The 25,297-nt window shown below is 47.2% G+C and overlaps 1 protein-coding gene across 8 annotated transcripts in view; it reads right to left on the bottom strand.

Moving 5' to 3' along the window:
* The window catches only part of CNGB1 (cyclic nucleotide gated channel subunit beta 1), a 166,669-nt gene that overhangs the window by 115,689 nt on the left and 25,683 nt on the right, over window positions 1-25,297 (bottom strand). For 6 of the 8 annotated variants that reach the window (XM_068261140.1, XM_068261144.1, XM_068261142.1 and 3 more), the window contains exons 7-15: window positions 23,853-23,898; window positions 17,928-18,051; window positions 17,275-17,314; window positions 16,779-16,877; window positions 12,073-12,205; window positions 11,759-11,852; window positions 4,258-4,300; window positions 3,544-3,568; window positions 3,416-3,430 (exon numbers count right to left, since the gene is read on the bottom strand). In XM_068261140.1, the coding sequence (XP_068117241.1) occupies window positions 3,416-3,430; window positions 3,544-3,568; window positions 4,258-4,300; window positions 11,759-11,852; window positions 12,073-12,205; window positions 16,779-16,877; window positions 17,275-17,314; window positions 17,928-18,051; window positions 23,853-23,898 (619 nt within the window). The remainder of the gene's footprint in view (window positions 1-3,415; window positions 3,431-3,543; window positions 3,569-4,257; window positions 4,301-11,758; window positions 11,853-12,072; window positions 12,206-16,778; window positions 16,878-17,274; window positions 17,315-17,927; window positions 18,052-23,852; window positions 23,899-25,297) is intronic. The other 2 variants (XM_068261143.1, XM_068261145.1) reach the window with 2 other exon arrangements.

Genomic DNA, 25,297 nt, shown 5'->3' with positions numbered 1-25,297 from the left:
TTGCACAGTTCTATGGAAGATGTTGGATCCGTATGAAATAATAAGAAATTACTTATTTTGGTTAGAGTGGCCATTTAACCACTTGACCACTGAGGTGTTTTTCCCCTTTAGGACCAGAGCAATGTTTACCTTTAAGCGCTTCTCCCTAGCCAATAACTTAATCACAACTAATCACAACGAAATGATCTACCGTATATTTCTTTCACTCAGAAGAGTGTGACCATGCACAGGAGGCTGAATCAAAAACACAATGGGAGTGCAATCAGCCAAATAGACATACAGAACAAGAGGCCTTGCACATCCCTAAGTAAAACTTTCTGATTTATTTGAAAAACATTAAAAAGGCATACATTACTAATCCCAAAGGTATAACGGAGAGAGGTACAGGCTGGTGGGGAGGTCTGACACTAATAAGGGTGCAAAGCCTCTTTTTCTGTATATTTCTTTCACCTCCGATTAGGCTTGGTGGTGCATTATGTGAAGAATGATTTTATTCTAAATGCATTTTAATGGGAATAATAAGAAAAAAAATTGGGAAAAAATCATTATTTCTCAGTTTTTGGCCATTATAGTTTTAAAATAAAATGTTCTACTGTTCATAAAAGCCACACATTTTATTTTCCCATTTGTCCCGGTTATTGGAAAGTTTAAAATATTTCCCTAGCACAATGTATGGCGCCAATATTTTATTTGGAAATAAAGGTGCTTTTTTATATTTTGCGTCTATCACTAATAAAAAGCTCATCATTTAAAAATTAACAGTAATATACCCTCTTGACATACATATTAAAAAAGTTCTGTCCCTAAAGTAACTACCGGTATTTATGTTGTTTTTTTCTTTTAGTTTTATAAAAACATACAGTGGGATGCGAAAGTTTGGGCAACCTTGTTAATCGTCGTGCTTTTCCTGTATAAATCGTTGGTTGTTACGATAAAAAATGCCAGTTAAATATATCATATAGGAGACACACACAGTGATATTTGAGAAGTGAAATTAAGTTTATTGGATTTACAGAAAGTGCGCAAAAATTGATTAAATAAAATTAGGCAGGTGCATACATTTGGGCACTGTTGTCATTTTATTGATTCCAAAACTTTTAGAGCTAATTATTGGAACTCAAATTGGCTTGGTAAGCCCAGTGACCCCTGACCTACATACACAGGTGAATCCAATCACGAGTGAGTATTTAAGGGGGTCAATTGTAAGTTTCCCTCCTCTGTTAAATATCTCTGAAGAGTAGCAACATGGGGGTCTCAAAACAACTCTCAAATTACCTGAAGACAAAGATTGTTCACGATCATAGTTTAAAGGGACTCCGAGCAGTGCAGAAAGTATGGGAAGATGCATATCATTTTAAAGCTCTCTTTCTCCTCTTTCCAATGGTATATAAACCGCCGCCCTACGCCTTTTAGTTTTCGCGATTACAAGAGAAAACTAAAAGGCCAGTGTCAGCAGCTCCATGCAGCAGAATGGAGCTGCTGACTTTAGGAAAAAGTCGCCCTGTGTAATACAATGTAACTATGGAAAGATAGATATCATTTTAAAGCTCTCTTTCTCCTCTTTCTGGCGACACCCAAATCGTCACCCTACGCCTTTTAGTTTTCTCTATTTTGGCGATTTAAATCGCGGCCGCGGCAATTTCAATCGCGAAAATAGCGAAAACTAAAAGGCGTAGGGCGGCGGTTTGTATATCATTGGAAAGAGGAGAAAGAGAGCTTTAAAATGATATGCATCTTTCCATAGTTTCTGCACTGCTCGGAGTCCCTTTAAGGGAAGGATACAGAAAGCGGTCTCAGAGATTTCAGCTGTCTGTTTCCACAGTTAGGAACATATTGAGGAAATGGAAGACCACAGGCTCAGTTCAAATTAAGGCTTGAAGTGGCAGACCAAGAAAAATTTCGGACAGACAGAAGCGACGAATGCTGAGAACAGAGTCAACCCACAGACCAGCACCAAAGACCTACAACATCATCTTGCTGCAGATGGAGTCACTGTGCATTGTTCAACCATTCAGCGCACTTTACACAAGGAGATGCTGTATGCGAGAGTGATGCAGAGGAAGCCCACAGCACAAACAGAGCCACTTGAGGTATGGCAAAGCACATTTGGACAAGCCAGCTTCATTTTGAAATAAGGTGCTGTGGACTGATAAGTTATTTGAACATAACAAGGGGCATTATGCATGGAGGAAAAAGAACTCAGCATTCCAAGAGAAACACCTGCTACCTACAGTAAAATATGGTGGTGGTTCCATCATGCTGTGGGGCTGTGTGGCCAGTGCAGGGACTGGGAATCTTGTCAAAGTTGAGGGATGCATGGATTCCACTCAGTATCAGCAGATTCTGGAGACCAATGTCCAGGAATCAGTGACAAAGCTGAAGCTGCGCCAGGGCTGGATCTTTCAACAAGACAACGACCCTAAACACTGCTCAAAATCCACTAAGGCATTCATGCAGAGGAACAAGTACAACGTTCTGTAATGGCCATCTCAGTCCCCAGACCTGAATATAATTGAAAATCTGTGGTGTGAGTTAGAGAGAGCTGTCCATGCTCGGAAGCCATCAAACCTGAATGAACTAGAGATGTTTTATAAAGAGGAATGGTCCAAAACACCTTCAACCAGAATCCAGACTCTCATTGGAACCTACAGGAAGCGTTTAGCGTCTGTAATTTCTGCAAAAGGAGGATCTACTAAATATTGATTTCATTTATTTTTTGTGGTGCCCAAATTTATACACCTGCCTAATTTTAAATAAACAATTATTGCGCACTTTCTGTAAGTCCAATAAACTTCATTTCACTTCTCTAATATCACTGTGTGTGTCTCCTATATGATATATTTATATCACTGTGTGTGTCTCCTATATGATATATTTAACTGACATTTTTTTATTGTAACAACCAACGATTTATACAGGAAAAGCATGACGATTAACAGTGTACCTGAGATGTTACACTGGCCCTTATCTATGCTTACCTGGGACTTCCTCCAGCCCCATGAGCACTGTGGCCTCCCTCGCCTTCCTCATCGGCCACTCCGTTCTGCCGCTATGACTGCTCGTAATCTAGTGAGTTGCCGCCAGTCGTGGGCTTCTGTGCATTGCTTGGCCACACCCGCCCCCGCTGCGCTCCAGGGGACAATACTGCTAGCACTACACAGTTCCTGCAGTTAGGCAAAGGCACCCAAACCAGGTAAAAAGAAAAAAAGTGGCTTACTTATATTTTGGGGGCACTAACTATTTTTTGCCAATTTTTGGTGGGTTGTTACAACCTCCCCTCAATTTAGAAGAGTTGGAAACAAGGGATGAAACCCCTCTGAGTGAGTCTGTGAAGGGGCACTCATCATATCATTGTGTACATGGACAGACAGTGACAATTGGACCCTACAGGTACTATAGATTGCCTAATACTTACCCGATACTCTCCTTGCTGCGCCACACCGCAGGAATAAACACAAAATTCAAGTAAGATACAGAATACTGCTCAGCCTCTGTGAGCAGCAATGCCTATTCTATACCTGGCGGGGGCAGCGCAGTACTCACCTTGCTTTAGAGTCTTTTCTGACCGCTGTGAATACACAAAGATTTTCATTATTATTGACTTGTAAAGCTAATAACCACGTCGCGGTCAGCTCAGGGCGGACTCACCTGGAGGAGAGGGAGGTGGACTCACCTGGGGGAGAGGGAGGCGGACTCACCTGGGAAGAGGAAGGCGGACTCACCTGGGGAAGAGGGAGGCGGACTCACTTGGGGAAGAGGGAGGCGGACTCACCTGGGGAGAGGGAGGTGGACTCACCTGGAGAGAGGGAGGCGGACTCTCCTGGAGAGAGGGAGGCGGACTCACCTGGGGAGAGGGAGGCGGACTCACCTGGGGGAGAGGGAGGCGGACTCACCTGGGGGAAGAGGGAGGCGGACTCACCTGGGGGAAGAGGGAGGCGGACTCACCTGGGGGAAGAGGGAGGCAGACTCACCTGGGGAGAGGGAGGCGGACTCACCTGGGGAGAGGGAGGCGGACTCACCTGGGGAGAGGGAGGCGGACTCACCTGGGGGGAGGGAGGCAGACTCACCTGGGGGAAAGTGAGGTGGACTCACTTGGGGGAGAGGGGGAAAGGGGGGGGCGGACTCACCTGGGGAGAGGAAGGCGGACTCACCTGGGGGAGAGAGAGGAGAGGAAGGCGGACTCACCTGGGGAGAGGGAGGCGGACTCACCTGGGAAGAGGGCGTGGGAGTCACCTGGGGAGAGGGAGGCGGACTCACCTGGGGGAGAGGGAGGCGGCTCCTCTTCTTTTGGCTTTTCCTCCTAGCAGTAAAGGGAAAAAGGTACAGAGTTTAATACTAAACATAGTAGAGAAAGCTCACCGGACTCCGCCCTCTGGACCCCAATCCCCCTCCGCCGTATTGCCAACTCATTCCTTTAAAGATTGCCACACACGATACAATAAAATGATCTGACTTTACTACAATTCGATAAATGTGATCGGCTCTCCTGAAAAAAAATTTAAAGCTTTTTTTTCATTCGACTGAAAAATCCGATCGGAATTCCCTTTTTTTTTTGCAATGCTGGAAATTTTTCTTCAATTTTTCTAAAGATTGTATGGTGTGTGTTAGATTGTCAATGTATTAATAGGCACACCTTAGCAATTTTCTCAGTTTCCAATCATTTTTATTGTGATACATTGGTCATGTTTTTGAAATGTTACAATCAGTCAGAAAAAATTGATTGCAATTATTAAATTGAACAGATATTTTAAAAATTGCATGGTGTGTGGCCACCTTACCTGTAGAGAAACATAATTGCCCAATTCAGATATTTACCTCAGTAGAGGGAGGCCTCTGGATAATCGCCCTCCACCTTGCCGCTCCAGCACCGGGACCCTGAACATCACTGACAAGGGCTTGTGGACGGAGCGTTGTGCAGGTATCACGCACCTGCACTGTAGCAGGGAGCCAGTCAGGCTTGGCTTTGTAAGATGAGCCTGAGTTTCTCCATGCTACCGTCCTGCGCAGTACGGCCACGCCCGTATGGGAGCACGGCCACGCCCGTATGGGAGCGCGGACACGCCGTATGGGAGCGTGGCCACGCTCGTATGGGAGGACAGCCACGCCCATATGGGAGCGCGGCCACGCCCGTATGGGAGCACGGCACGCCCGTATGGGAGCACGGCCACGCCCATATGGGAGCACAGCCACGCCCGTATGGGATAAAGAGTAGAGAAACCGAGAGCCCAATATAGTGTAGTATGTTAAGCATAAATGAAGTAAAGGTTATCGTGAGAAAATTATACTCACAAACATGGGTTACCACACAGGCAACCACTGTATAGGCAGGTGAGGAGATTAGACCTGTCCTCACTCAGGGATAAGAAGTCGCTCTCTGTAGATGCGAAAGGGGGTAGATCACCCCTCCACCAGGGGTGGACACGGTATAGCAGTAGGAGAACAGAGGCGCCAGCAGGATAAAAGTGGATAAAAACTTTAAAATTTGCTGGGAGGAAGTGGTGGACTTACCTCCATAAAGCAGACACGAAAGACTGTCTGAATAGTAGTCACATTTATTAATTAGTACCCCAAAACAGTGCAATGCGTTTCGCAGGCCCAGCCCGCTTCATCAGGCAATAAAAATGGGGACAAGACAGAATTTCAGCAATAGCAGGTGTAGCGCCTCAGACTGAGGCGCTACACCTGCTATTGCTGAAATTCTGTCTTGTCCCCATTTTTATTGCCTGATGAAGCGGGCTGGGCCTGCGAAACGCATTGCACTGTTTTGGGGTACTAATTAATAAATGTGACTACTATTCAGACAGTCTTTCGTGTCTGCTTTATGGAGGTAAGTCCACCACTTCCTCCCAGCAAATTTTAAAGTTTTTATCCACTTTTATCCTGCTGGCGCCTCTGTTCTCCTACTGCTACGCCCGTATTGGAGAACGGCCACGCCCGTATGGGAGCATGGCCACACCCGTATGGGAGCGCAGCCACACCCGTATGGGAGCGCAGCCACGCCCGTATGCATGGCCACACCCGTATGGGAGCGCAGCCACGCCCGTATGGGAGCGCAGCCACGCCCGTATGGGAGCGCAGCCACGCCCGTATGGGAGCACGGCCACAAGCCTTCAGAGGGTCCCGATGAGAAGCGGTGGTCAGCGGAACGTGGGGAGCCTCGGGAGGATCTGACTTTTGTCTTTACTGATCTCGCAGGTTTCATTTAATTACTGACACATGAATTATACAGGTGAGGTCTCGTGGCTTGTGCAGTTAAAGCACTGATTAGGTGTAACTCCAGAACATGCATACATTAAACGTGTCAGTAATAAAAGGGGTGATTTGGCACCCTATGGTTTATCCAGGACAGGTGATATGCATTTCCTGTACCTTCATCCACCGGCAATGTATAAAGCCATTTGTACGAAGCCCTACACTGGCTCCCTATCTCCTTCAGGATCAGTTTTAAGATTCTGTGCCTTACCTATAAATCTGTGCACAAGACCTGCCCAACCTACATGTCTGAGCTCGTCAACAGATATATACCTGCCCTCCCCCTCCAGTCCTCCAATGATCTCCGCCTACAAATCTGTGCACAAGACCTGCCCAACCTACATTTCTGAGCTCGTCAACAGATATATACCTGCCCGCCCCCTCCGGTCCTCCAATGATCTCCGCCTACAAATCTGTGCACAAGACCTGCCCAACCTACATGTCTGAGCTCGTCAACAGATATATACCTGCCCACCCCCTCCGGTCCTCCAATGATGTCCGCCTACAAATCTGTGCACAAGACCTGCCCAACCTACATGTCTGAGCTCGTCAACAGATATATACCTGCCCTCCCCCTCCGGTCCTCCAATGATCTCCACCTACAAATCTGTGCACAAGACCTGCCCAACCTACATGTCTGAGCTCGTCAACAGATATATACCTGCCCTCCCCCTCCAGTCCTCCAATGATCTCCGCCTACAAATCTGTGCACAAGACCTGCCCAACCTACATGTCTGAGCTCGTCAACAGATATATACCTGCCCACCCCCTCCGGCCCTCCAATGATCTCCGCCTACAAATCTGTGCACAAGACCTGCCCAACCTACATGTCTGAGCTCGCCAACAGATATATACCTGCCCTCCCCCTCCGGGCTTCCAATGATCTCCGCCTGACCTTCCCATGCATTTCTCAATCCCATGCACACCTACAAGACTTCTCACGAGCTGCCCCCACCCTATGGACCCCCCCCACCACCACCACCTTTCTTACCTCAGACTCGCTCCTTCCTTCAACACCTTCAAGCAAGCCCTCAAGACACATTTCTTTAAAACAGCCTACCCCACATCTACCACACTCTAACTCTCTGTCAACCACTTTTTCCACAGTCCTACCTTATGTGTCCTTCCCCCACCCTTGAGATTGTAAGCCTTTGGCAGGGACTCCCCCCTCCCTTAGTGTGTCCTTCTTACTTTTACTACCCCAGAAATTACACCATTCTCATGGACTAACTCGGACTTATTTTGCCGGGTCTCTGTAAACCGCATTTTATACCCTGATTGTATGCATAACCTTGTGCTATGTTGTATAACCGTTTGCTACCACTCTGTCTGTGACCCCTTGTTACAATGTATGTATCCCTATTTATTGTCCAGCGCTGCGTAATATGTTGGCACTTTATAAATACAATAATAATAATAATACCTTAGCCCAAGTCCAGGCACTGCTTCCACACGCATCACTTCCGGGCCTTCTGGCTGTATACAAATTACAGCCATGATATCACTAAGCCACGCCCCCCAGGGGCTGGAACAATGCCTAAATAGCTGAATGCACAGATCCAGGCCCTGTGATGGCTATATAGATGTGCACTCCTGCCAGTATGAACCTGGAAGACATGGATCTGGCCTTTGGCTACGCCGGGAGCCACAAATCGCTGGCATGCAGAAGGAGGGGTAATGCATAACACCTGTTCTGGATAAACTATGAGCCTGGCGGGGTATCACATTAAATCTCACCTTCGGGCCTGTTTGCCTAGGCTTGTGAAACACTCTGTGGCCGAGGTATCAGAACACACTGCTCCTAGTTTACTATCAGTAAAGAAAATCAGGCAAGAAAATACAAAGAATCATTTTAAATTCAAATGCTTAAAAGTTATTTTAAAAAGAAGATTAAAAAATATCTCCTAGGAGAGAAATCAGGAGATAAAGTTAATTAAATAAGGGTCAGTGGCCCAAATGTAATTCACCATTTCTCCCAGGTGATATTTTAAAATTTGGCAATAAAATGCCTTTAAAATCACCAGCAAAAAAGAAAATACTTAAAATAGTCTTGATAGTACTTTCCCGCCTACTTTTTGGTACTTTTCCAATTGCAAAGTGCTGAAAAGTTATTCTAAATAGAAGATGAAAAATTATCTCCTGAGAGAAAAAGTGAATTGCATGTGGGCCCTTGTCCTAAAATGACTTAAAGAGGAACTCCAGTGAACATTTTACTGTTGGCAGGTGATGTAGCTGCTGCATGGTTTTTGGCAGTTGGAAACAGCTGTAAACCGCTATTTCCCACAATGCAACAAGGTTCACAGACAGGAAACTGCCAAAAGTTCGAACTTTTCTTTTGGGAGGGGCTTCTTGTGGGAGGGGTTTCACCACAATATCAGTCATACAGCGCCCCCTGATGGTCTGTTTGTGAAAAGGAATAGATTTCTCATGTAAAAGGGGGTATCAGCTATTGATTAAGATAAAGTTCAATTTTTGGTGGGAGTTTCTCTTTAAGGACCAGGGGATTTTGCTATGATCGGTGCTGCGTGGGCTCTCAAGCCCGCAGCACCGATCAGGAATGTGGCAGGGCGACCAGACTTCCCCCCTTTTTTCCCCACTAGGGGGATGTCCCAGGGGCGTATCTGGGTAAAATAGAGCCTGTGGCAAACACTGAAATTGTGCCCCTCCCCCCCATCAGAGCCCTCTTCCCCTCTAAAAACAGCATCCTTTCTCGCATGCATGTGTTATTGTGGCCTGAGTTTTTTGGCTTGGTATATTGCTGAAGTTATTTATTTGAAACTATCTCTTCTTATTCCCGCTCTATCTTATTTTCTAACACTTAGCCAAGTGCACCCTACACACATAAGTTAAGTAGCCATGGTTCCCAGATAACAGAATTAATCTGATATGAGGTCTGAGTGATGGGGAGGCAAGGTGGCCAGCAGCTCACGGGCAAGCATGGCTCCCTTGGTGCTGTGGCGCCCATGGCACGAGCCATGCCTGCGCCCCTCTAGATACGCCTCTGGGATGTCCTGCTGGGGGGGTCTGATCGCCGCCGGCTATTTCTGCGTAGCGGGGGGGGGGGGCTCCTCAAAGCCCCCCTCCACAGCTATTTCCGCCCTCTCTGCCCTTACCTGCTTCTCCCGCAGGCTATGGGCTGCGCAGGACGGATGTCAGTCCTGCGCCGTCTAGGATAGGCTTCAGCCTATCAGATGCCGGCGATCCCCGGCCAATCAGAGGCCGGGGATCGCCGATCTCCTTGCCGTATGATGTAAACAGTGGGGATTTCTTCCCCGCGTGTTTACATTTAGCTTGCGAGCCACGGTCGGCTGTAAAATGCTGAACAGTTATTTTAAAGACAAGATGAAAATTCTCTCTTAGTTGATAACTCAGGAGAAAAAGATAATAGAATATGGGCATATTAGTGTCTAAAATAAAATGTTTCCTTAACGTTTATGTGAGGCAACATGTGACAGGATGAGATAAACATGTGTATGCATAGTGCAAAACATTAATAGCCAGGGTGTTTTACTGGTTTTATTTTGTTGCCTGAAAGAGTTAAGTTCTAGGCATGGAAGTGCTTCTGTCTTGTCGGGAATATAGTAAACATCAATGATAAGCAAATGACAGCCATAAACGTTTTCCTGGCAGAATACTACTTCTGGGAGCAGATGGAGATAGAAAAAATGTCAATAGTTCATGTATTTTCACTTAGGGGCACTTAATAGGCTGCCACTGAGCAGAGACACAACATTCAATCTAATCTGTAAATATTTAAAGAGAACCAGAGATGAAGCACCCTCTTGTATTTTACCTTATAAATAAGTGGGAACATGACAGTAAACACCTAATCTGCTCTTTGTTTCATTGTTCTCTGTTTAATCTGACTGTTATCACCTCTAATAAGAATCCCTGACTGAGCACTCAGTCTAGCTTTGCTACGGAAAGATTATAGCTGAGTCTGTCTTCTCTGATGTCTTTTCAAGCCCAAGCCTGCCCCCTTGTGGCTCTGCTATAATGACTCAGCTATAATTATTCCCTGCAAAGCCAGACTGAATGCTCAGTTCGGGATTCTTATCACAGCTGATAACAGACACTTTTAGCAGTGAGGATGAAACAGAAAGCATGGTAAGCGTTTTCTCTAATGTTCTTACTGATATATATGGTAAAATACACAAGGTTGCTTCGTCTCTGGTTCCCTTTAAAGAGACACTGAAGCGAAAAAAAATATATGATATAATGAATTGGTTGTGTACTATGAATAATTACTAGAAGATTAGCAGCAAAGAAAATATTCTCATATTTTTATTTTCAGGTATATAGTGTTTTTTCTAACATTGCATCACTCTATAATATGTCCAGATTACACAACACTCAGCATTCAAAATGAGTCTTTCAGAGCAGTCTGTGAAGTAATAAACTCTCCTCTGCTAGAGGAAAAGTAAACAGTTCAATTACAGTTGAGATAATAAAAGTCAGATAACAGCCCTCTCCACGACTAACTTAGTCGGAGAGCTTAATAGCTTTTTTGCATAGAGATAACAACTGGAGTTTCTTAACTCTTCCTGTACTGGAAACAATTACACTGATGTATCTGATCTTAATGTTTTTTTTCTTAGCTGTACTACACATACAAATCATAATATCATCATTTTTTTTTCGCTTCAGTGTCTCTTTAAATATAAAATAAAACCATGGGATATCTAAAAAAGAAAAGTCATTTTTAAGAGTAGGAGGATAAATACAATTGTTTATCTCACCAGTTTATTTTCACCTCAGGTTCACGTTAAAGAGCACCTAAGCTATAATTGACAGGCTCTGTCTTAAAGGGAACCAGAGAGGAACGTTAAGAAAAAATAGAAGAAGCTTTTTTACATACCTGGGGCTTCTTCCAGCCCCATAAGCCCGGATCGCTCCCACGCCGCCATCCTCTGCTTCCTGTATCGGCGGTACCGGGTTGTGCAGTAGGCAGCCTCATGCGTATGTATATGGAGGGAGCCTTGTGTGATGCGGACATTTGGCCGCGTCTGCCGGCCGACTCGCTGCAATGACGGGACCCGGTACCGGCGGATCCAGGCAGCCGAGGACGGCTGCGTGGGAGCGATCCGTGCGTATGGGGCTGGAGGAAGCCCCAGGTATGTATAAAAGCTTCCCCCCAATGTCTCTGGTTCCCTTTAATGATGGTGGATGGTGAGTCATCGCACCGCCTCCCCTCTGAGTTGGGACGAGCAATTTTTTTTTCAAATTGCCCTCTGAAGCTCTGGCCACGCCCATCTGTGTCACAGCGGCCCACCCCCAGCTCAGCAGAGGCTGCCTAATTGCCGAACAGGCAGTGGCTGTGGCGATACAGGTAGAGGTTACTAAAGAGCTTTAGCAGTCTTTGGAAACATGGCCCTGACTGCATGGCCGAGGAAGGGGGCGGAGCTTCACCTGTTACCCGAAGACGTCAAGACAGGTGAGTATTTAACCCACATCACTGTAACCTCCACCTTCCCACCCAATTCCACCAGAGACCCCCAACACTCACCTCTGCTTTCTTAGCGACTGTCTGAGGGGTTTCCGGCAGCGGCACGACTTTTCCAAGACCCTGCATCAACCAGTTCAGGACCCCACTGCCAGACCTGCAGGTGCGAGGAAGATGTGGTTGCTATGGTGATCGGTGGCATATTATGCATACATACAAATGTCTATCAAGGATATTCAGGTCATGGTGCATCTCATGGAAACAAGTCAAACTCAACTGAAGTTCAGTGAAAGTTTAGTTAGATGAATTAGCCTATTTACATTAGATACACACATGGTACTGAGAGGTAAAGGAATACTTAGCAGAACCGTACATACCCTTTGTCTGGCGCTGCCACCTCAGCCTCTGAAATAGTGGGAGGTGGTGTTGGTTCAGCAGGGACAGGTGTAGGAGCCGTTACAGGGGTTGGAGTAGGACTGTGTGGTGGAGACACCGGAGAGACACCAACATCTGCCAAATACATTGTAACACAATCTAATTATATGATATACATTGACCTGTGTGAGTCAGACATACCCTACCGCTTATTACCTCCTACCACCAAATCCCCTGTAACCAGCCCACCATTGTAACCTGCATCTTGCCATCACTGCCTATCCACAACAACATGCTCTTTCACCACTACTCATGCCTGTTCCATCATGACTGCTTATGCCCTACAACCCACTACACCATCACCAATTACCCAACCAACCTGTCCAACTACTACCACTACCTATCCCTGACATCCTGCTCCACTACCTCAACTCATGCCTGCTCCATCATGACTACTTACAGTATGTCCTACAACCTGCTACACATTCACAATCTACCCCATACAACCTGTGCTTAACCAGTACTACCTATCTTCGACATCCTGCTCTACCACCACTACACATGCCTACTACACCATGACTACTTCTACAACCTGCTATACCATCACCATCTACTCCATACAATCTGCTCAACCACCACTACCTATCCCTGATATCCTGCTTTACCGCTAGTACTGATGCCTACTACAGAATGACTACTTCTACAACGTGCTACACCATCACCATCTACTCCAAACAATCTGCCCAACCATCACTACTTACCCCTGATATCCTGCTCCACCACTAGTACTGATGCCTACTACAGAATGACTACTTCTACAACCTGCTACATCATCACCGTCTACCCAACCAACCTGCCCAACCATCACTACTTACCCCCGATATCCGGCTCCACCACCACTACTAATGTCTACTACACAATGACTACTTCTACAACCTGCTACACCATCACCATCTATCCCCGACCTCCTGCTCTACCATCACTACCCACACCTGCTCCATCATGACTACTTCAACAATCTTCTCCCGATCTACACCATACAACCTGCTACACCATTACCATCTACCCCAAACAACCTGCCCAATCATCACTACTTATCCCCGACATCTGCTCCACCACCACTAGTCATGCCTGCCCCACCATGACTACTACTACAACCTGCTACACCATCACCATGTACTAGATACAATCTGCCCAACTATCACTACCTATCCCCGACATCCTGCTCCACCACCACTACTCATGCCTGCTCCACCATGACTACGTCTACAACCTGCTACACCATCACCATCTACTAGATACAATCTGCCCAACTATCACTACCTATCCCAGACATCTGCTCCACCACCACTACCCATGCCTGGTCCATCATGACTACTTCAACAATCTCCTCACAATCTATGCCATACAAACTACTCAACCCTCCCCACCCTTCACTAGCTAGCCCTGTAACCTGCCCCCTATCTGCTTCTATAGCTAGCTCCATCATCACCAACTACCACCTATGTTCTGCCCATCGGTCACTAAGTGTCCACTAGACCCTAGATCCTTCCATCACTAACTACCCCCTAATCCTGCACCACCATCACACCAGGCCCCCCCATACCCTACCTCACCCTCTACCCATAAACCCTGTTTAATGTCATCATGTCCCCCCTAATTCTGCCCTGTCATCACCCCCTTTCACCTTCATCCTGCTCCACCATCACCACGTGTGATGATAGCTAGAACAGGGATATCTCACACAGAAACTTGAAAGGAAACACGCAACTAAAATACTGAATTGTTCCACAACATGCACATTTTAGCAGAATATCTTTTACAGGAAATAGCAGGAAGCTTTGAGCAGAAAGCGGAAACCAGATCACCTAGCAAAATGCCACACCTAGCAAGCTTCGAGGACCTGCCCAGCAACATTCACCGGCACCTTCACAGGGTTCTGAGGAAACCTATCAGTTATCAGAGAGCCAGGCCTGTATCCTAGACAGCGATCAGAATAAAGGTGTATACACATGCACAGTTACTGCTGCCTTGGTGGAGTTCCATCTAAAGTGTGTACAAGGTTTTTTTTAGTGTAGCCTCAGCTCTAAAACTAGACATATTACCCAATGACAGGAATAGAACTGGCAAATATAGCCATTGTTTTTGATCTCAAATCACCACTCTGAAGAATATACACTTAAGGCTTTCCCCAGGGAACTAAAAATCCTGGCTTGCCGGATATGTCTGGATTCAAAATTCATACTGATGAATTATCTGACAGTTTTTCGCTTATAGTACATTGTTCCACAGCCACAGAGGAGTAACTAGTGGAGAACTTTTTCTGCTGTTATGGTTTGGAGTTATACCTTAGGAGCACTGGCCCTTTAAGTGCCATTGCCATCGGCTGGCAAAACACTTGCATGCTGGGGGGTCTTTTATCTATAATATATTCCTCCTCATCCCTTTATTTCCCCCTCCTTCTAATGACATAAGACAGTGCACTTCCTAGTATAGGCCTCAGTGGGAGTGTCTAAAGACTCCAGGAGGTGGGCGTGTAACGAATACACAATTAGCAAGAGGAGAAAAAAAGAGTGAGGGAGGAAATGATGTCAGGATTAGCTTCATTGTAAGGTAACCAAGATGGAAACTGTCTAGAATAGGATTCTCTGCTTTTCCTTTTTAAAATTCACAGGAATCATAATGTGGACAGTGCAATACATCTGTTATGTAAGTAAAACTAGTATTTATCTACTTATATAAGTGTTTTTTATTTCTAGGTTAGCATGGGTGTCACTTGTTGTTTAATACACCTCTAGTCTTTTTGGTACTGGATGGCAAAACCTTGCCACTATGTTGCTTTTGGCTGGAGAAAAGAAGCCGTTATAGCCCTCTCTCCACTTATCCTCATCATTATGAGTTACCCTGAGTCACCTCTGAGAGCCGAGGATGGAGCAACAGTATGGGGTGTATAACTTACATCAGTGGGTCTCTCTAACGTTGCTAGCTCTCATTACCGAGCTCTCCTCTGACCGATGGTCATGTGACGTGGCCATCATATCAGGGTATGCAAAATAAGAGCTTACGTGGAGAAGAGAACATTAGAGAGAGACACTAAGTTGAGGTATACACGCCAATTAGTAGGGATGATCGGAAAGAGCAAAATCCGTTCCGCCGGAATTACGGAATTACGCCAGCGCTAAATTCCGTCGCAGCAGAGTGGCGCATCGGAAGTGTGCTGGGCCCATAACCCAGAGGTTGATGGATTGAAACCATCCTCTGCTGGGCATTAGAGAGATTTTTTTCTGCCGGATCATCCTTACTCCGACTTGAAAGCATCCCTGGGAGAAATCCTGTTAAAACTTCTTCTAAGGGCTTTCTTGTGATTGGCGAACGAAATAAAATTCCGCATTCCGCCAGAATTACGCAACGTTCTGCGGAATTTCCGCTATAGCTCCACGGCAGTTCCAATGCGACAGAACGGAATCATCAAATTCCGTCCGGAATCGCGGAAAACGGAATTCCGCGGAACACGGTGAGCATCCCTATCAATTAGCGTGTTCTCCGCATTACTGGGCACTGCATAAAAGGGAGCATTAATGAGGGTACTGTCAGGAAGGGGGCACCGAAAGGAGGAGGACACTAATGACGCCATGCTTTCTACTCTACTCTTCTACATCCCTGATACAAGGCATGGTCTAGAAATTCTGGATTAAGGAGTGGCCTGAATGCCATGGAGATGCACCAAGGAAAGAATTAAGGACAAATCATAAATGGTCCCATTTTTCTGGTCCCTCTGGTGTGCAGAGACGCTAATCATGTTTCACTCTAGATAACTTACAGACTGCTATAACTGCTGAGGTGACTGTAAGGCATAAGACCACCCCATAATGAGATACAGTATAACAATATGCATTGAAGTTATGCTTATATAGTAAATGTTTATATGGCATATGGTGCTTGGAGTGAACTTGGAAAAATGCCAGAGAGGCAGTTCTGAATGTGCTGTCATCAGGGCCAGATTTCTGCAAATGCCACACAGGGTGATGCTATTTATGGAGAGGCTGCGTAGGGAATGGGGGGGGGGGGGGGGGATCTGCACAAGAGAGAAAAGGGCTGCAGAACATGGGAGAATGGGGCATCTACACATGGGAAAGGGGGCTGCACATGGAATAGGGATCTGCTGAATATGGGAGCTGTACACAGAGGATGTGAGTTGCTGCCCATCTACTGCACAAGGGAGGTTGGCCATAGAGGAGAAGTGAAAAACACACGGAGGAAAGAACATGGACGAGTATTGCTGCTGCACAAAGGAGGCTGGTCTTGGAAGAGAGGCATACAACACCTAGAGGACAGAACATAAAGGAGGGTGGTTGCTCCACATGGAGGATGAGTATTGCTGCTGCACAAGGGAGGCTGGCCTTGAAAGAAAGGCATGGAGGACAGAACATAGGGAGGCGAGTGGTTGTTGGACATGGAGGATGAGTTCTGCTGCTGCACAAGGGAGACTGGCTTTGGAGGAGAGGCATAAAACACATGGAGGACAGAACATGGAGGTGGATGGCTGATGTTTCTAGAAGGGACTGCGGTGCATAGATGGAGATCTCTGTACACATAAGGTGGAGCTGCTGCACACAGAGGGAAATGAGCTATGTATGGAGGGAAGGAGCACAGGACACTTGGCCTAGGAAAGCTCTAAGTATAAATCTGGCCCTAGCCATTATCTCACCAAGCAGATGCAGCACCTTAACCCTATAGGCCTGCTGAGCGACTTTTATAATCCACGTTGCAATGGCTCGGGGCGAAGCCTCTTTTCCTCTTGCATTTCCTGTAGAGACCACAAAAAGTCTTTCTGAGGATCTAGAACTACCTGTGGCCTACAAATATGCTTGGAGGCAGGGGTCTCACATAAAGGGGATCCCGTGCCGTCTCCCTGATTGCAGAATCATATCAGATGTGTCAGCCCAGGTCAATCGATAAACTTGCTCATCCTCCCCCACTCCATAGTACAGGGAATGCCACTCGGCAGAACCCAAAGAGTATCCGAGGACTGCTGCGCAAACTGAATTACTTTTATGACCAACTATAAATCTAGTCTGTGCATAGCTTTTTGGGTAGGAGAAACTGTCTACAAAATTTTTGGTAAGAAAAAAATGGGAATAATACTCCTAAGCCCACCCCCCTGTAACTCTTCTTCTCATCATTCTCAGAAAAGTTTTGCTCACCTTCCACCTTCTCTGACGACTTTTCTTCCACTGGTAAATTCTGGTGGAAAAGGGATGACAGTTAGTTGCAGTTATGACAGCCAGTTGGATGTAGGTTTATTAATTAACCCATGTAGAAACATTTTGACATTCTTATGGCGTCTTGACTGTCTCCCTCCTCACCTGGTAGTGCCAATTTCCACCAGGGCAGTGGAGTCAATACAAAAATCATCCGACTCCAACTCCGACGTTTAGGAAACCACTGACTCCAACTCCAGGTACCCAAAACGGCTCAGACTCCGACGTCAAATACTTATCAGGTCTGTGGATTTGGTACTAAAATCATCCGACTCAGACTCCCGACTACAACTCCACAGCCCTGGTTTCCACTACCAGCGATTACTCAGCATTTGCCCGCGTGAGCTGAACAGGGAACTGTTGCCTATTTAGACATGAACAGGCCATCCAAATCGATTGCAGGTGCGATTCTGGACTGCATGCTGCAATTTTCTGTAGTGCACACCCGAATCTTTATAGCCATACATGGCAGGGCTACAGGGTGGTGCGTACTTGAATAAGTGCAGGTGCCGGCATGGGTCTTGTGTCGGTGTAGTAGAAACTGACCCAATGACTGCAGGAGGGGGGATATTCTAGATCATGGCGAGGCCTCTTACCTGCTCTACAGGAGCGGCTATTGGTTCTGGGCCACTGCCGATGCTTGTCCTGTGAGCATAGGCTGGCTGAGGAACAACCTTCTCCAATCCATGAGACAACCAGGACAGAACACCCAGAGAGGAGCTGCAGGGAGGGCGTGAGATAAGGGGCAAGGTGAGAAACTTCCCAATCACGCAGAAAGGGGAACAGTGCTCATGGCAAGTAACAAGATGTTCTGACTTACAAAGAAGGTAAAATTAAATCTGATGCAAAAATGGAGCCAGGAGAAAAGGGTGGCGGAAGGGGGGGGGGGGGGGGGAGGGGGAAGAGAGGAGGAGAATGAGAGCAAGGGAGATGGGAGGATCGTTGGGAGAGGGCTGAGGGAGAGAGAAAGAAACAGGTCCTAATTTACTAGGTAGCCGGGTGGGAAGTGACAAGCCATAGTATACATTTTAGTCCAGTCAAATAAGAAAATGGCGAATTCTACAAATAAAAACACTGCACTGACACTGACAATCAGGGTTAAGATAGGTGGTGCGCTTCTAAAATATACAGCCCATATAAAAGATTATATAGACGGCGCTCTATCAAACAGTCCAGTGAACAAGTGATTCAGCTCTAGGAAGCCTTTAATCCACCAGCAGCTCAGTAGATTAGCTTGTTACCAGGATCCCTATCCTAGTTCCGTTTCCACAGTACCCGCCCTAGCGGTTTCGTCACTTTCTGTGACTCATCAGGGGCGTGATGTTTAACAGGAAGTGACAAAACCAGTAGGGTGAGTACTGTAAACATGGAACTAGGATGGAGTGCCGGGTTGGCATCAGGAGTTTCAGAATCAGAATCAGAATCGTTTATTTTCGCCAAGCATAACAGGGTTATGCCTGGAATTGGATTTGGCACAATACGTAGCTCAAGAACAAGACCAGGGCCGGCCCTAGACTTTTTGCCGCCTGAGGCAAATTTTGAAAAAATTGCCACCGACCCCCCTCCCCCCCCCCCCCCCTCACCTGGGGCCCCCGTCCTCCGCTCCCCTCCAGCCTTAAATAGAAGCAGCCGCTATTTGTAAGAGGCACGGGCGGGGAGGACTCACCTCTTCCCAGCGTGCGCTCCACTGACGTCACTTCCTGCAGCGTTGCAGGAAGTGACGTCAGTGGAGCGCACGCTGGAACGAGGAAGAGGTGAGTCCTCCCCGCCTGTGCCTCTTACGAGTAGCGGCTGCTTCTATTTAAGGCTGGAGGGGAGCGGAGGACGGGGGACCCAGGCGAGGGAGGGAGGGGGTCCGACCCCCCTCCCCGCCGCTAGGCCCAATACCCCCGTCTTGCCCGCTACCCCTCCAGCTCGGCGGCCTGCTCACCGCACCCACGGACGGGCGGGTGCCGCCCCTGGAAATTTGCCGCCTGAGGCAAAAGTTTCACCCCGCCTCATGAGCGGGCCGGCCCTGAACAAGACATACATAATAGGTTCACAAGCATGCAAAGGACATCAAGCAGAGGAACAACAATAACCGTTGACATTGTTCTATCATAACAGATCATCCTGTGGTTCCTGACCACACACAGATCCAATCCCAAATAGAGTTAGTCAGACCTGAGGGATGGTCAATTGATTGGCAGTGTCACAGCTCAGGCTGTGGTCCTTGATGGAAGAGGGAGTGCTGATGGGAGATTTTGGTGGGAGTTTAGGAGGCTGACAGCCGAGGGGAAGAATGAGTTCATGTGTCTAGCAGTCCTTGTTGAGATGGGCCGAAGCCTCCGGCCCAATGGGAGCAGATTAAAATAGCGGTTGCCTTGGTGGGAAAGGTCGTTTGTGATCCTCAGTGCCCTACATCGCAGCCTTGTGTTGTGTAGGTGGGCAAGTGAAGGGAGGGGACTCCCAATAATCCTCTCCGCCGTCCTGATGACACTCTGTAGTTTGTACTTGTCATTGTCGTTGGTGCCATTATGCCAGACCAAGATGGAAGAGCAGAGAATCGATTCAATGGTGGCGGAGTAGAAGCTTGTTAGGACCTCCTGGGCCATGCCGAATTTCCTCAGTTGGCGTAGGAAGTAGAGTCTCTGCTGGGCTTTCCGCTGGATAGCAGTGACGTTGGCTCTCCAGCTGAGGTCACTGGAGATGGTAGTGCCCAGCAGGGATGGTCGTAGTCAGCCAACTTTGCTACGCTGGAACTAAGTTTTACGCAATTACGCTTTGCCAAACTACGGCTTCAAAATCAAATATTCGCTTCGTATGCTTTTCGTAGAATACGTGTTAAGATACGCAATTATGCGTAGTGTGAAGCGTAGTGTATGCGGATGCTTATGCCTGTATGCAGAAAATTTTACGCATTAATTCCTCTTTAGATGCTTATCCCGGGAACTCTTCTATGCCTACATTCCCCTTTCCAATGCGTAAATTTGTACGCATACAATGATATGCGGAAAAATAGACACGAGTAATGCATACGTAGTTCACTACGCAATACACATGTTAACTACGCATAGTAAGCGTAAGCTACGTGTAGCGGTACTTCGCTACGCGTAAATTCGTAAGCGTAGTTCTGCAACTTTGCCTACAAACTATGATGCGTAGATGCAAACTACGATGCGTAAATTCGCACTGTCGTAGTTTCTGCTCATCCCTGGTGCCCAGAAGATGAGCGCATGGTACTCTCGCAACCTCCATGCCGTCGATAAAGATGAGAGGTGGGGGAGAGACAGCCTTCCTGAAATCTACGATTAGCTCAACAGTTTTTGTCGTGTTTAGCACCTGACTGTTCTCCCTACACCACTGGCAGATTCTCTCCACCTGCTGACAGTACTCCTGGGCATTATCCTTGGTGACCAGGCCGACAATGGTGGTGTCATCGGCAAACTTGATGACCTTAACAGAGTCTGCCAAGGATCTGCAGTTGTTCATGTAGAGGGAGAACAATGGCGGCAACAAGACACAGCCTTGTGGTGCACCAGTGTTTGTTGTCATTATTTTTGAGTGGATATCGCCCAACTTGACGATTTGTGTCCTGTTGGTGAGAAAGTCCGTGATCCACAGGCGTAGGTCGGGGTGGACACCAAGTGCAGTTAGATCATCCTGGAGAATGCATGGGCAGATGGTATTAAAGGCCGAGCGAAAGTCCAGGAGTAGTATTCTGGCATACACGTCTGGTCTGTCAAGGTGGTCATACTGTACATGAGCTCCAGGCAGATGTTTATGGCATTATCCGTGGACCTGTTTGCCCTGTATGCGAACTGGTAGGGGTCGAGGAGTGGCAAGGTGGAGAGTTTCAGGATGGATAGGACCACACGCTCCAGGGTTTTCATGATGACGGACGTCAGTGCCACGGGCCTGAAGGTCGGAAACACCCTGCTTCTTGCAGACCGGTGTGATAATAGACCTTTTGAAGCATGCAGGGACCTTGCCTTCCTTTTGTGACCTGGAGAAGATGGAGGAGAGGATGGGAGCAAGTTGCCGAGAGCAGGTTTTCAGGCAGACAGGGGACACACCGTCGGGGCCAGAGGCTTTCCTGGCATTTAGTGTTGACAGGAGGAGCAGGACCTCGGCCTCCCCCACCACCAAGGGGGGGGGGGGGGGGGGGAGTTGGTCTGTGGCTTCGTTTGTAGGGCCTGGAGGGGGAGTAGGTGTTGCTAGGTGCTCTCCAGGTATTGCCTGACCCTCCAACCTGCAGTTGAATTTGCTAAGATCTTCCGCTAGTTCAGTGCTGGGTGGTGCCTGTTGGGGGGGGGGGCTTGTAGTTTGTGGCAGCCTTGAGCCCTTTCCATACAGCCCGTGGGTCATTTGAGCGCAGTTTGTGCCTCAACCTCTCAGCGTACTCCTTTTTGGCAGCTCTCAGTTCTCACTTTAGGTAATTTCTCACCCTTCAGTAATCCTCGTGGTTGCTGGACCTGTGTGCAACCTCTTTGTGCTTCCTCAGTTGCCGTAGTTTGTTGGAGAACCACGGCTTGTTATTCAGGTAGACCTTGAAGAATTTGGATGGTACACAAGAGTCCGCACAGAACCTGATATATGAGGCAACGTTATCTGCCCAATCGTCCAGGTATGGCGCTTCCAGGGACTTCCAGTCCGTGCAGTCAAAACAGGCCTGGAGTCGGAGCTTGGCCTCGTCTGACCACACTTTGGTAGACTTGAGGGTTGGTTTTGCCGATTCCAGGCGCCTCCTGTAAGTTGAGATAAGATGTATAATACAGTGGTCTGAGGAGCCAAGAGCCGCCCCTGGCACCGCCTTGTATGCATCTTTCAGTGCCGTGTAGCAGTGGTCGAGGGTGTTCGGGCCCCTAGTGGGGCAGGCTACATGCTGGTGATAGCGTGGCATCTCCTGGCGAAGGTTGGCCCTGTTAAAGTCGCCCATGACGATGAACAGAGAGTCCTGAAGAGACATCTCCCACTGTGAGATGGTCTCGCTGAGGACCCGCAGGGCGGATTTGGCCTCAGCATCAGGAGGTATGTACACTCCAACGAGGACATAAGAGGTAAACAGGAGCCAGCCAGGCGGCCTATGTAGAGGGTCGAGCCTGTAAAAACTCTAAGCGTGTTTGAGTATGTGAGTGTAGATCCTATATAATAATCTTTGTGTCTCTGCATCCTCCTTTGTCCCTGTGTCCGTGGGATTTTCCCAGTGCTTATGTGTGGCATGCAGGCGGACTTGGGACAGCACATGGTAACGGATGCCCAGGGGGGGCGGGCATGTGCGCCGCTGTTGTGTGCACTCGGGAGTGCGGTCGTGGTGGGGGAGGGGGGGAGGTGGGAAGAGGGGCTGAGGAGGGTTCTGGCCAATCCCTAGTGCCTGTTTTAAATGGGTGGGATTATTTCTAGTTTTTTACATAATACTTGTTACGGTTTGACAGCGACTTTTATCTTTGAGGCGATTTCCATATGAAGACCGATGAACAGTGGAGCTGAGGTGGAGATTCCGTGATAGGCAGTGGGCGGCCTCAATACCCCAGAAGCGCTGTGGAACCATCTTGCAGAGGGTCATACATAAAGGTTGAGGGGATCCTGGCATCTGTTTTCCATGCTCCGGGTGCAGGGCCGGCGCTACCATAGAGGCAAAGGGGGCAATTGCCCCAGGGCCCCAGAGATTATAGGGGCCCCCAGTGGCTACAAGAGGAAAAAAAATTCAAATCGACCTTATAGTTTTTGAGAAAATCGATTTTAAAGTTTCAAAGGAAAAAAAACACATATTTAAAAACCTGCCGAATTTAATGATTACTAGCAAATCCACCTTAAATGCTAGAAACCCTAAATTTGCAGGATATGTTAAGAAGATCATTGGGAATAAGAGGAAAAAAAACAATTTTTCAAAAAGACCTTATAGTTTTTGAGAAAATCGATTTTAAAGTTTCAAAGGAAAAAAGTATACTTTTAAATGCGGTAAATGTCACTTTTAGTACCTAACGGTAGTGTAATTTTACATGCATCAAAAGAAAGCGCAATAAATTTCCTGACGGGGTTTCCAGGGGGTCCATACGCAGCCGCAGCGATTTGGCCAGGGATCGCTATACAGCCGCAATATGGCTGTATGAAGATCCCTGGCATTTTTTCCTATTTTCCCAATTTTTTTTTTATGTTTAGAGTGTGGGAATTTTTTAAAAAAAAATTATGTGGGGTCCCCCTGCCTGAAACTTTTTAACCCCTTGCAGGCTGGGATAGCCAGAATGTGGAGCTCCGACCGATTGGGGCTTCACACCCTGACTTTACCAGCTGCAAAAAAGGTCCCTTAATGCCGATTTTTGTTCCGGGGTATCTGTTGGGGGGCCCCCCAGGTTTATTTTGCCCTGGGGCCCCATTGTTGCTTAAACCGGCCCTGTCTGGGTGGATTGGAGGCTTCGTAGAGCGGAGTCACTGGGCTGTATGATAGAGCGCTGTCTATATGAACTGGTGGATGGTGAATTGTAACCGGTTACAGTAAATGTTTGCCTCACTCTGAGGAGTACATTAGTGCTCTGGATTACCTGTCAGTTTGTTCGGTGGGTCCATTTTCTATCTTCTTTTCTAGTGCTGAAGAAAGGAAATCATTGTTAAAGAGGTGCTCTAACCCAATCAGTAGCTGACACCCCCTTTCCCATGAGAAATCTCTACCTTTTGTGGAATAGATCATCAGGGGGGGGTCTGTATGGCTGATATTGTGGTGAAACCCCTCCCAAAGTGTGATGTCATGACCATGGTCCTGACAATTTCCTGTCTGTGAGCCTCATTGCATTGTAGGAAATAACAGCTGTTTACAGCTGCCAAGCAACCAGTGTCTACAGTGGCTTGCTAGTTAAAGTTTTCCACATTTTGTCACATTACTGCCACAAACATGAATCAATTTTATTGGAATTCCACATGAAAGACCAACACAAAGTGGTGTACACGTGAGAAGTGGATCAAAACTCATACATCATTCCAAACATTTTTTACAAATCAATAACTGCAAAGTGGGGTGTGCATAATTATTCAGCCCCCTTTGCTCTGAGTGCAGTCAGTTGCCCATAGGTATTGCCTGATGAGTGCTAATGACTAAATAGAGTGCACCTGTGTGTAATCTAATGTCAGTACAAATACAGCTGCTCTGTGACGGCCTCAGAGGCTGTCTAAGAGAATATTGGGAGCAACAACACCATGAAGTCCAAAGAACACACCAGACAGGTCAGAGATCAAGTTATTGAGAAATTTAAAGCAGGCTTAGGCTACAAAAAGATTTCCAAAGCCTTGAACATCCCACGGAGCACTGTTCAAGCGATCATTCAGAAATGGAAGGAGTATGGCACAACTGTAAACCTACCAAGACAAGGCCGTCCACCTAAACTCACAGGCCAAACAAAGAGAGCGGTGAAATGCAGTCAAGAGGCCCATGGTGACTCTGGACGAGCTGCAGAGATCTACAGCTCAGGTGGGGGAATCTGTCCATAGGACAACTATTATTCGTGCACTGCACAAAGTTGGCCTTTATGGAAGAGTGACAAGATGAAAGTCATTGTTAACAGAAAGCATAAGAAGTCCCGTTTGAAGTTTGCCACAAGCCATGTGGGGGACACAGCAACCATGTGGAAGAAGGTGCTCTGGTCAGATGAGACCAAAATGGAACTTTTGGGCCAAAATGCAAAACGCTATGTGTGGCGGAAAACTAACACTGCTCATCACTCTGAACACACCATCCCCACTGTCAAATATGGTGGTGGCAGCATCATGCTCGGGGGGTGCTTCTCTTCAGTAGGGACAGGGAAGCTGGTCAGAGTTGATGGGAAGATGGATGGAGCCAAATACAGGGCAAACTTGGAAGAAAACCTCTTGGAGTCTGCAAAAGACTTGAGACTGGGACGGAGGTTCACCTTCCAGCAGGGCAATGACCCTAAACATAAAGCCAGGGCAACAATGGAATGGTTTAAAACAAAACATATCCATGTGTTAGAATGGC

This window comes from Hyperolius riggenbachi, chromosome 11 (assembly GCF_040937935.1).
Source record: "Hyperolius riggenbachi isolate aHypRig1 chromosome 11, aHypRig1.pri, whole genome shotgun sequence".
NCBI classification, from domain to species: domain Eukaryota; kingdom Metazoa; phylum Chordata; class Amphibia; order Anura; family Hyperoliidae; genus Hyperolius; species Hyperolius riggenbachi.
This window is presented reverse-complemented; position numbering and strand designations above follow the sequence as displayed.